Below are 11033 nucleotides of genomic sequence, written 5' to 3' on the forward strand. Positions count from 1 at the left end.
TCGTCTAAGGCGCCGCGATTCTCTGTGCAGAGTTGCGTCACTAGGGCACGCCAGAAACCTATGTTTGTGGGTTCGAATCCCGGTTCGCCCTGATTATGTTTCTTGTTTCACCATACCCGTGCTCGTGGGCTTCATCGAAGAGGTAAACGTCTGAGGCCTGCATCACTTCGGGCTTTCCTCCCATATTAAGCTGACACGCTGTGATATAACTGGAATACTGTTAAAAGCGGTGTTACACCAAACTCTCTCACTACTCTAAAGGTGACTACGCGTTTAATCGCTGAGATCATTGACGAACGAAGCGGGGTGAATTATACGATTTATCATGGATCTATCATGACCCAATTTCTGATGAATCGGACGTGAGCTTCTCGACGTTAATTGTGCGAGAGAAGTGACCTTTAGGTTGCTCTCCATAGACGTACAGAAGGCGACTGCCTGAAGACGAAAAACATCCCAGTGTCATCAACAGGGTACGGGTAATTTACATGTTCGTCTTGTCTCGAAATATGAATTGTAAATAGTGTATCGTGCGAAATATATGGTGAGTTACTGAATAAATACAGTAGTTTCAAGAAAGTGGAAATTGTATTTATAATGTTAAGTGTATTTTACAACATGGACCAGGTATATATTGTATCTTATAAGTGATGTCGGGATCGAGTTATCGCCCTTGATGAATTGTTTGTTTATTATAGGGTTAAGATAACGATTTTGTATATCATTGATTTTTAAGTTCATGTTTATGTACAGAATATAAACGTATGTTTATATGAGATGAACACCCTTAAAGAGGCTGTACATAATGTTGATATCTCATATAATCATTAAACGACTCGTGGTTGTTGTTTATTGTACAATAAAACACTCGCCCCTCATGGTTTATTCTCCCTGCAGTGTTTTATTGTACTCCCACTCGTCGTATTTCTTTACCAGTGGCCCGCTCATTTATGATAACATGCGGGCGGTTTAATGATAATTTTATCCATTTTAACTATAAAATAATGTAAAGCGGGATGTTTTGTAGTCAGGTTGGAGCGGATGAAAATATGATAATTAATTTTGTATTTCAAATTGGTCTATGAGAATTTTGCCTTTCATGAATATGCTAGCCGTGTATAACATTGCCTCATGGAGAAACTCACTGGCTTGTGATTATTTTGTAACTGTACATGTAGTACTGCTGGTGCGGCTTTAAGCAATATTACTCACTCACTGATGGTAATAGTTTTGTTTCAAGCTTTCGGGCACATTAATGTTTTCACTATCATTGGACATTCATAGACACAATTTCTTTTGTTATATTATATTGAGCATGTTTAGGGTTTTATTATAAAGTACATAGGAAACTGTAACAACGGGAGATGACTCAGACTTTGTGTATGTAAATTACATACCATTTTCAAGCTCAAGTCATAAGTTTGCTAAATGCTACTTGGAGAATGAAGAGCATGAAAGGAGCATGACCAAAGGACTACTAACGTGCGCATGGGCCTTGACCTTGTGATATTACGCATGCGCACGGACAGCGTCTAAAACGCGAGAACACGAGAACGCGAGATCGCGAGAAAATGAAATGTCGCATTCTCGCGTTCTCGCGATTTCGTGTTTTTGTGGCCTAATTTGACAGGTCGAGATTGCGAGATTGCGAGATCTTGCATCATGTCCAAATGTCGCATTCTCGCGTTGTCGACTTTTGACAAAAAGTGCTATGTACCCAAAACACGAGAATGCGAGATCGCGAGAACGCGAGATTTTGGCCAAATCTCGCGTTCTCGCGATCTCGCATTCTCGTGTTTTGGGCATATTTACCTCGTTTCCAAAGGTCGAGATCGCGAGAATGCGAGATCGCGAGAATGTCCCTTACAGTATTCCATAGATGACACCAGGTGTTCGCGAAAGCGCGATATTCAGCAATAAACCTACGCTACAGTACCGGGGCCAGTTATGCTTGACTTAAAGTCGAGCTGCCCCATGTCGCTGATGCAATTCTCAACAGAGACGCGACCGTTGCTCTGGGTGAATATATATAGCCGTTAAGCCCGTGTTAATGTGTGCGGTCGAAGCTGGAGATGGGTTGAGCGAGGGAACCATATGTTTACGCACGTCTCCTTTGATCCTCTGTAATGGAGGCACAACAAGACTTATTATGAAGAATGTCTAAGTAACATATTCACGACACTATCGTAATTAACTGCCACCGCCATACGCCCTCTTATCTAAATGTGTTTCTTTTTCATGGTTGTGTGTATAAAGATTATTACACCCGATGAAGCTTGGTGATATAGACAGGGGTATGATTAAAGGCCCATGTCTCATCTAAAAGAAAAGCACTAAAGATAAATCCGGTGTTATATATGAATCGTTGGGGACAACGGAAGTGTAGCGTGATTTCATAATTCATTTTACACGTTACAAGATCCCCGTGTCCTTCGTTGAGAACCAACATTTGTCTTAAAATTAACACTCTGATGTTGTCTGTCTCACACACTCTAGAGAATAAACTTTATAAAACGAATCCAACTCAAGTCTAGAATGATTTGGTAAGTCTAGATTGCCTCAGCTTTGAAATTAGCTCGGGCTCGCTGACCTGGTTGATGCATGTCATCGATCCCAATTGCGTGGATCGATGCTCATGATGTCAATTACTGGATTGTCTGGTCCAGACTCTATTATTTACAGACCGCCGTCATATAGCTGGAAAATTGTTAAGTGCGGCTCCAAACAACAAAAAAACAAAACAAAACCATACTGCCTTAAGGCTCAGCTTTCTGATAATCTTTCTTGTCTAATATCCCGTTTAAAGTAATCTTTCACTAAACATGTTTTAAACGGAAGTGGTTACACACTCTGCTCTTAAAACATCTTAAAATAATACAAATACACACGTTGAGGCCAAACACAAATTTTACGTTTGTCGGTATTAAAAGATGTTTTTGTTTTTAAAAGTAATTAATTCATCTTCATTAGTTTGATAAATTGTTTGTATTGCTGCGGAGTGTTTGTGTTAGTTGCTGTTGTCTTTGTTGCATATGTTTCTAACCCACGATCTGTTTCACCACGATCTCCTCTAATCTCTGCTTGTCGGAAGCCTCATAAAAAAGATAACAAAGAAAAATGAAGTCTTGTGAAAGCCTGCACTTCGTCACTTGCGTTTGAGTCCCTCGATTGAAAGGTTACGTGCTTGTTGCTGGAGTGTCGGTTTACAGTCACACCGAAAGATCGTAATTCATCGATCATCAGAAGGAAGGCAGTTCATTCACTCAAACTAATTATGCTCAACGATCATTGTCGGTTAAAATGTTCTTTGTTTGAAAGTGCAATACATGTCAAATATTTTTGTCAGATGTTAACTTTCACAAAAAAATGCGTTTTCCCCCATAAAAATATTTGTCGCTGGACAAGAGGGACATTTTTTATGCCTTGAAGCAGTGACCCCAAACCTTCATACCCAAACCAGAGGTCGCTCCGCGTTGACGTCCCTTCTGTTGAAGGCCCAGTCGTCTAAGGCGCCGCAATTCGCTGTGCAGAGTTGCGTCCCTTGGGCACGCCAGAAACCTATGATCGGTTCGCCCCGATTATATTCTAGGTTTGTCAGCACCATACCCGTTCTCGTGGGTTTCACCGAACTGGTAAACGTCTAAGATCTGCATCACTTCTGGCTTTCCTCCCACATGAAGCTGACACGACGTGATACAACCGGAATACTGTTAGAAGCGGCGTTAAACCCAACTCACTCACCCAAATCACTCACCCAAATCACTTTGTTGAGGGCATATACTCTCCTCTGCAGAAGCTTCAAGCGTCCTATGATGTTACATTTAAAACTGATTCAACAATCTGAACTTTCGAAATCTGCTTAACATAGCGGCTGATGAATGATATATTATCTAGTGGAATTAATTAATTAATTCCACTAGACTTATGTACTTTTCTATGCATGAGAATAATTGCAAAGTCAAATCAGGAGGAGAGACGTTTTAATGCCTTTTCAAAGATTTTGGTCAGGATCTATTTGAGGAATTCACAAGCACATACATGCTATTCTGCAACTGATCTATACATTTGAAGCTTCCCTTGGACATATCACAATTAATCGTCCATATTCTAAGTTTGTTTGGGAAGGGTTTGAAAACCGGTTTGAATTAAAAAGTAATTTAAGGTAATTTACGTTGTCAACACTCAACGTAGCGAAGTCATAGGTTAAAGATTAATTAGCTCTATATCAAGGGGCTTCGTCTTTGGGCAATGGTTGTCCGGGCATATGGCGGATTGCTAGTTCCGGTAGATCGAGCCCAGTCTACGGGTCTATGTAAACTATGAAAGTTGATGTAGGAGCAACAAATGCAGCGGAAAGAAGGTGTGAGGTGAGGTGAAATGGGGTTTAACGTCGCGTCCGAGATTATTGCACCTATATAGCGACGTGCATGTACGTGTGTGTGTTTGTGTGTCTGCTTGTACTAGTCCGGACTGATGCCGATTTATAGTGCTAGCTCACTGAGATACCATGCTGCAGTTTAACATGAATACCCCACTTAGACACAGTATACTGACTCCGAGCCGACCAGTGATTGTTTTAGCCCCTTAATGCCGAGCGCAAGACAGGGTAACAACAAGTACCATCTTTTAACGACTTTTGGTATGACGCGGTCGGGGATCGAACCCCGGACCTTCCGCTCTCCGGGCGGACGCTCTACCACAATACCACGAAGGCGGTCGCGGAATGAAGGACCTACTTGAGACTGGTATATATACATACACACTCGCACGCACGCACGAACGCACACACGCACGCAGGCACGCACACGGCGACTATGCTTGCCGTAAGAGGCGACTAACGGGACGGGATGGTCAGACTCACTGACTTTGTTGATGCATGTCATCGTATGCCAATTGCGTGGATCGATGCCCACGATGTCAATCACTGGATTATCTGGTCCAGACTCAATTATTTACAGACCACCGTCATATAGCTGAAATATATTGCCGAGTGCGGCGTTAAACAACAAACAAACAAATTAAAAACACACACAATGTTACAGGGATAGTCTGTCATCTACAGATTACTAATGATGAGAGTGAAACGGTGTTGTCAAGGAGTCGCAGGGGCCATCAAAAGTATGTCGATTTACCCGTTATTCGAAACAAACGGTGTACCGATATGGTGTCAAAAACGACTTCGACTAAACAATATATCCCGCGAGATGCTACGTACGCGATTAGGTACTTATATCCCTAACATTCTTCTGCTATTAAGTACTTGTTGTTGCCCTGTCTGGCGCTCGGCATTTAGGGGCTAAAACAAGGACTGGTCGGCTCGGAGTCAGTATACTGTGTCTGAGTGGGGTATTCATGTTAAACTGCGGCATGGTATCTCAGTGGGCTAGCACTATAAATCGGCATCAGTCCGGACTAGTACAAGCAGCCACACAAACACACACACACACGTACATGCACGTCGCTATATAAGTGCAATAATCTTGGACGCGACGTTAAACCCAATTTCACCTCACCTCCTACTATTAAACCTGCTACGTATTCGTTACGCGTGAAAGTTGAATGCTGCTTCGTGTATACTATATGTCAACGAATATATTAACGAATAATCGTTACCTAGCAACGTGATCAACAATATATGAATCTATTAAGAAGTTCAAAGGGGTTTACAAATATCAATTTACTTATTATGCTGGGATAAGAGGCAAACAAATATATATACATCTATTTTCATTTTCTTTTAATCATTTTCAGACACTGAGTAATGTAATTAAACATTAATATTTTGAATTCCTCATCATAATAAAATAAATAGACAATTTATTTCAGTTAATTTTTAAAATACATGAAAAATAAAGGCGTTTTGTAAATTGCCTAAGTGAAAAGTTTACACACTTCTTGATTTACACACTGACTGTAACATATATACATACGTTGCCCACAGTCATCGCCCTGAAAGCGGGGTGTCCGGAGTATCGGGGTTATGAATAACGAGGATTCACTTATGTAACGCCGAATGCGCATGTGCTCTTAAATAAATCAAGTCAACCCATCATTCCTCGTATGACCATCACTGTTACATAAATCAACCCAAGTAAAATCAGCAGCAGCATTTAACACGGGCGAACCTAAACCAACGCACCTCCTTAAATGAGGATCTAATCATTCGTGTAACAGGACCAAATTTAAGCCACTCTGGGCAATGCTATTCCTGGGTTAAGAGGCAGGTTCCGCCGTTGTTAAAATAATGGTTTCAGATTAAGTGGTAAGCTAAATTTGAGGTTCTGTCTTATGTCTATGTTGAGTAGAAACATGATGCTGTTACCCTTGGCCATTCAGCTTAATTACTACGGAGATCCACGGAGATCCACGGAGATCCACGGAGCTCCTATTAAAGCAGAGTGACCTGGTGAGTGAAGAGTAATGGAATCTTTGGAGAGTTTATATAATGTGAAACAACGCTCCTACTCGTTTATAAACCATGATCTGCTGAAGACAATACCTACTGCATACGATAAGACGTCTATTTCAGGGTTGTTATCTTAGCGTACGGGTTTATAAGTAACCCGAAATGATAATACCTTTATATCTTGAGCAAGTTCGGTTTCCGTTTACTCTGAAATATACACAATGTGGTGTACCTTTCCATCAATAACGTATGTTCTTTGTCAGGCCAACTGGTTCTTTAAGCACACCAAGACATCGGAATGTTTACACATGCTGAGTTACGCGGCAACAGAAATACACGGCAGTTGATAAAATATCTCTGCGGTTTGTGCATATTTCGGGGCGCCGGGGTCACAGTACGTAGTTCCTTTAACAAATTTGAACTCCGGCAGGGGACTGGGAAGATCTGATTTTGAAAGCGAATGGATAAGTAGATCATTATTTAAGTACGGAATATAACTCAATTTCTTATTTGGCGTTTGTTTGTTTACTGCTTGTCGCACATACCCGCCGATCCTTACTGAAATAAAATTACAATTATGAGGACAATGGAATGAAATTACAATTATGAGGACAGTGGAATGAAATTACAATTATGAGGATAGTGGAATAAAATTATAATTATGAGGATAGTGGAATGAAATTACAAATATGAGGACAATGGAATGAAATTAAAATTATGAGGACAGTGGAATGAAATTACAATTATGAGGACAGTGGAATAAAATTACAAATATGAGGACAGTGGAATAAAATTATAATTATGAGGGCAGTGGATTAAAATTACAAATATGAGGACAGTGGAATAAAATTATAATTATGAGGATAGTGGAATGAAATTACAAATATGAGGACAATGGAATGAAATTAAAATTATGAGGACAGTGGAATGAAATTACAATTATGAGGACAATGGAATGAAATTACAATTATGAGGACAGTGGAATAAAATTACAAATATGAGGACAGTGGAATAAAATTATAATTATGAGGGCAGTGGAATGAAATTACAAATATGAGGACAATGGAATGAAATTAAAATTATGAGGACAGTGGAATGAAATTACAATTATGAGGACAGTGGAATAAAATTACAAATATGAGGACAGTGGAATAAAATTATAATTATGAGGGCAGTGGATTAAAATTACAAATATGAGGACAGTGGAATAAAATTATAATTATGAGGACAGTGGAATGAAATTACAAGCATGAGGACAGTGGAATAAAATTATAATTATGAGGGCAGTGGATTAAAATTACAATTTTGAGGACAGTGGAATGAAATGACAATCATGAGGACAGTGGAATAAACTTATAATTATGAGGGCAGTGGATTAAAATTACAATTATGAGGACAGTGGAATGAAATTACAATTACGAGGGAAACGGAATAATAATATTATTTTGTGGGCAGTCATTGTTTGTTCGCCCCGAGTATGTTTATATATTTCACTTAAACAATAACAAGACAGCATGTCCTGCTCTACCTGTCGCACCGACCAGACAGTCCAAGACTGTCCAAACATTTAAAAAGCATATTTGTCCACGGATTCTTTTAGTTCTATTCCACTTGAGTGAATGAGTGAGTTGGGTTTAACGCCGCTTTTAACAGTATTACAGTTTTATCACGGCGTGTCAGCTTAATGTGGGAGGAAAGCCAGAAGTGATGCAGGTCTCAGACGTTTACCACTTCGGTGAAACCCACGAGCACGGGTATGGCGCTGACAAACCTAGAATATAATCGGGGCGAACCACTTTCACTTGAAGTTTGGAAGATCGGCTTTATACATGTAGCCATACTATGTATTTGACCACAGACCTGCAAGTGTAACAAAGGTAAGGTTACTTGTCCATTTTAAAACTATGTATTTCATTGTTTTCCGTAACGTTAAAATTTGACATTTCAATTGACATTTCATATTTTCTTACACTATTACGCAACACAAGGCAACTCCAAGTCTTTGGGTAAGCTAAATATTGACTTTTGTCATCAGTAGATCCATGTCATTCTGTTACCACTGGGTTCATGTGTGACGTGTCTCAAATGTGCATGACATGATTCAACTGAGCCGTTTATCGTTCACACTGCGCTAAATGACATCAAAGATTAATGTGATAAAGAGAACTGAATACATCGAAATATTTGTTTTACCAAAATGCTTTTCTGACAAATCACCCCTTGTTCAAATAACTGTATTTCTGTTAACATTTATGCAAAATACTGAAATATTTATTACAATCTAAAGAAGTGAAATCTCGTTAACTCGGATTCTACTGGACCGTCGATAATATACTGTTTTAGGGATCATAAATATATTGAAGGATATTATTTTGTATTAAAGACTGAGCACGCAATTTCATATTTCACATGATCCCTAACTTATTTTGTTCATTATATGTCGATTTATCCGTACTTCGAGACCGGCGGCGTGTCAGTACACAATGGTGATACGGGTTCTGCAGGGACCGGTAAATTGCGGCCTTAAAAAAATATTATCGAGCTAAAGGAGTTCGAGATCACTAATCGTCATTGGATAGATGACTCGAGACAAGCAGAGTGTCAATATTAGACCACAGTGCCGATACCGATGCCAAAGATACGGCTTGAGCGATAAATCGAGATATAGGAGTTCGAGTTAACCTAATATTCATGTTTATTTACCTCGAAGCGGAGTGTCAACATTAGACCAAAGCGCAGATATCGGTACCATAACGTTACGGCTTGAGCGATTTATCGAGTTTAAGGAATTCGAGTTAACCTAAATGTCACTGAATAATTACCTCGAGAGAAGCGGAGTATCAATCAGTCATTAATAATGCAAATAAAATATATGTTTACATTTCCCGCTTTATATGAAGCGTACTCCGTTATCTACAAAATTACATGCTTAAAACTGATAATGTATTGATAATACAAATCAGTGTGACCCAGTTGTGTTTCTTGGTATTCGTGGTGGGAAAACAAAAAACTGTATTTTCCCTTCTGCACTTTGTGCCGGGGAATGTTTTATGCAGACTGAAGGGGACATTTGGAACGAACAACGTACTCAAGGTCACTGCATAAACATTTCAACAACTGTCAATTTCTTGACATCCTACCTTTTCACACATCATGTGTTACCGGTGCCTAAGACACATGTACCAGCTAAGCTTGGAGAATACCACAAATTCACCACGTGTGCATTCGATACACTTCCGTGCAATTCATGTCCACAGAGCGCGAACTTTATCGACCTAAATATCTCCCCGACTGTGATGAGGAAATATGCAGGACTCGTTTTTGTAAGGAAAAGGACAGGTAACCGACATGTCATTTTCGGAATACACATGTCAATCAGTGTTGTTTGATTGACGTAAAAGCCAGGTACATACGCATATTAATGAATGCAGTGCAATAAAATTATAACGCTGTGAATGGATGTGTGTGTTTGAGAAAGTGAATATATGTCACATGCATGTTTGTCGAGCTGTATTAAACAAATCCGGCTATATAAAAATGACAGACAAAGAAGTACTGAGAATAATCTTGTTTGATGCACAAAATGACATTGTTTTAACACCAAATAATGAATAAATCAAAACTGTCGGCCACAAAAGGATTATTTACATAAACAGTATCTGGCTTTAAATCTAAAGTAATATTTCCTGAAATAACGGTATCCATTGTTTCTTCATTTGCAGACACTCATTTAATCGGAACATGTAATCAGAGTTTCAAGTCAATATTAAATTTCATGATTTTTTTTTCTCCAAATTATATGAATACAAAACAGATAACGTAATAAACCTACCTTGGAACCTATCCGATTGCCGCACTGGCCAACCTGTATGTGGACAATCTCTCTCATGGTAAACCCTGGAACCTGCTTCAAGCACAGCCGCACTTCTATGTCTCGGAGGGTGCTGTCATTCAGGGACCGTTTACTGGATCTCCGGCACTGAGTCTGGTGGTATCACTACGCTTGGCAGGGTTCTTATGAAGGCGTGTTCCTGGCGAATGGCTCAATAAAAGCCCTGCCTAGTGCCAATGGTATATGTAACCTGCACACATTTGCGAATGTTTATTACATTAGGGATTCCATTATTACTTGTAACATGAGTATATTACCTTGGTGACTAGTTCTGCAGCTCACCTTCCATGTTACACACACTGTTACCGGGTGGTATACCATTGGATGCCAGGGTACATTGACGCTTCTTTTGATATGAGATAACAGTTGATGATATATACGTTTACTGCTTGATGCATTTGACAATATTCTTTGCAGTTATGAAGCAACGATTCTCTCATCCACTGTAGTGATAGGTATGTCGAATGGATAAAGGCATTAATGCACTGCCACATGTAGCACTAACTAGTACCACGAGCAGTTTCTACAGAGCATTATTACTTCTGGAAATAAAGCCTCGTTTAATACGGCTAGAACCAATGGCATTACTATCTCTAGCGATGCAACCAACATTATACCAGTAGTATTATTGGTGCAAGCAATGTCACCATTGTTAATATATCCTTATTCATACAGCCAACGTCATACTAGTATTACTAATGTCACCATTATCGCTATACATGCAACTAATGTCAC

The 11033-nt window shown here is 39.5% G+C and overlaps 1 protein-coding gene across 1 annotated transcript in view; it reads right to left on the bottom strand.

The window, feature by feature from the left end:
- The window catches only part of LOC124136149 (tubulin beta chain-like), a 38697-nt gene extending 27929 nt beyond the window's left edge, over window positions 1-10768 (bottom strand). Inside the window, exon 1 of the mRNA XM_046501967.2 lies at window positions 10239-10768. Within this exon, the coding sequence (XP_046357923.2) occupies window positions 10239-10295 (57 nt within the window). The 5' untranslated portion in view covers window positions 10296-10768. The remainder of the gene's footprint in view (window positions 1-10238) is intronic.
- Window positions 10769-11033: the final 265 nt, after the last annotated feature.

Source organism: Haliotis rufescens, unplaced genomic scaffold (genome assembly GCF_023055435.1).
Source record: "Haliotis rufescens isolate VD_foot unplaced genomic scaffold, xgHalRufe1.0.p SCAF_2, whole genome shotgun sequence".
Lineage (NCBI taxonomy): Eukaryota > Metazoa > Mollusca > Gastropoda > Lepetellida > Haliotidae > Haliotis > Haliotis rufescens.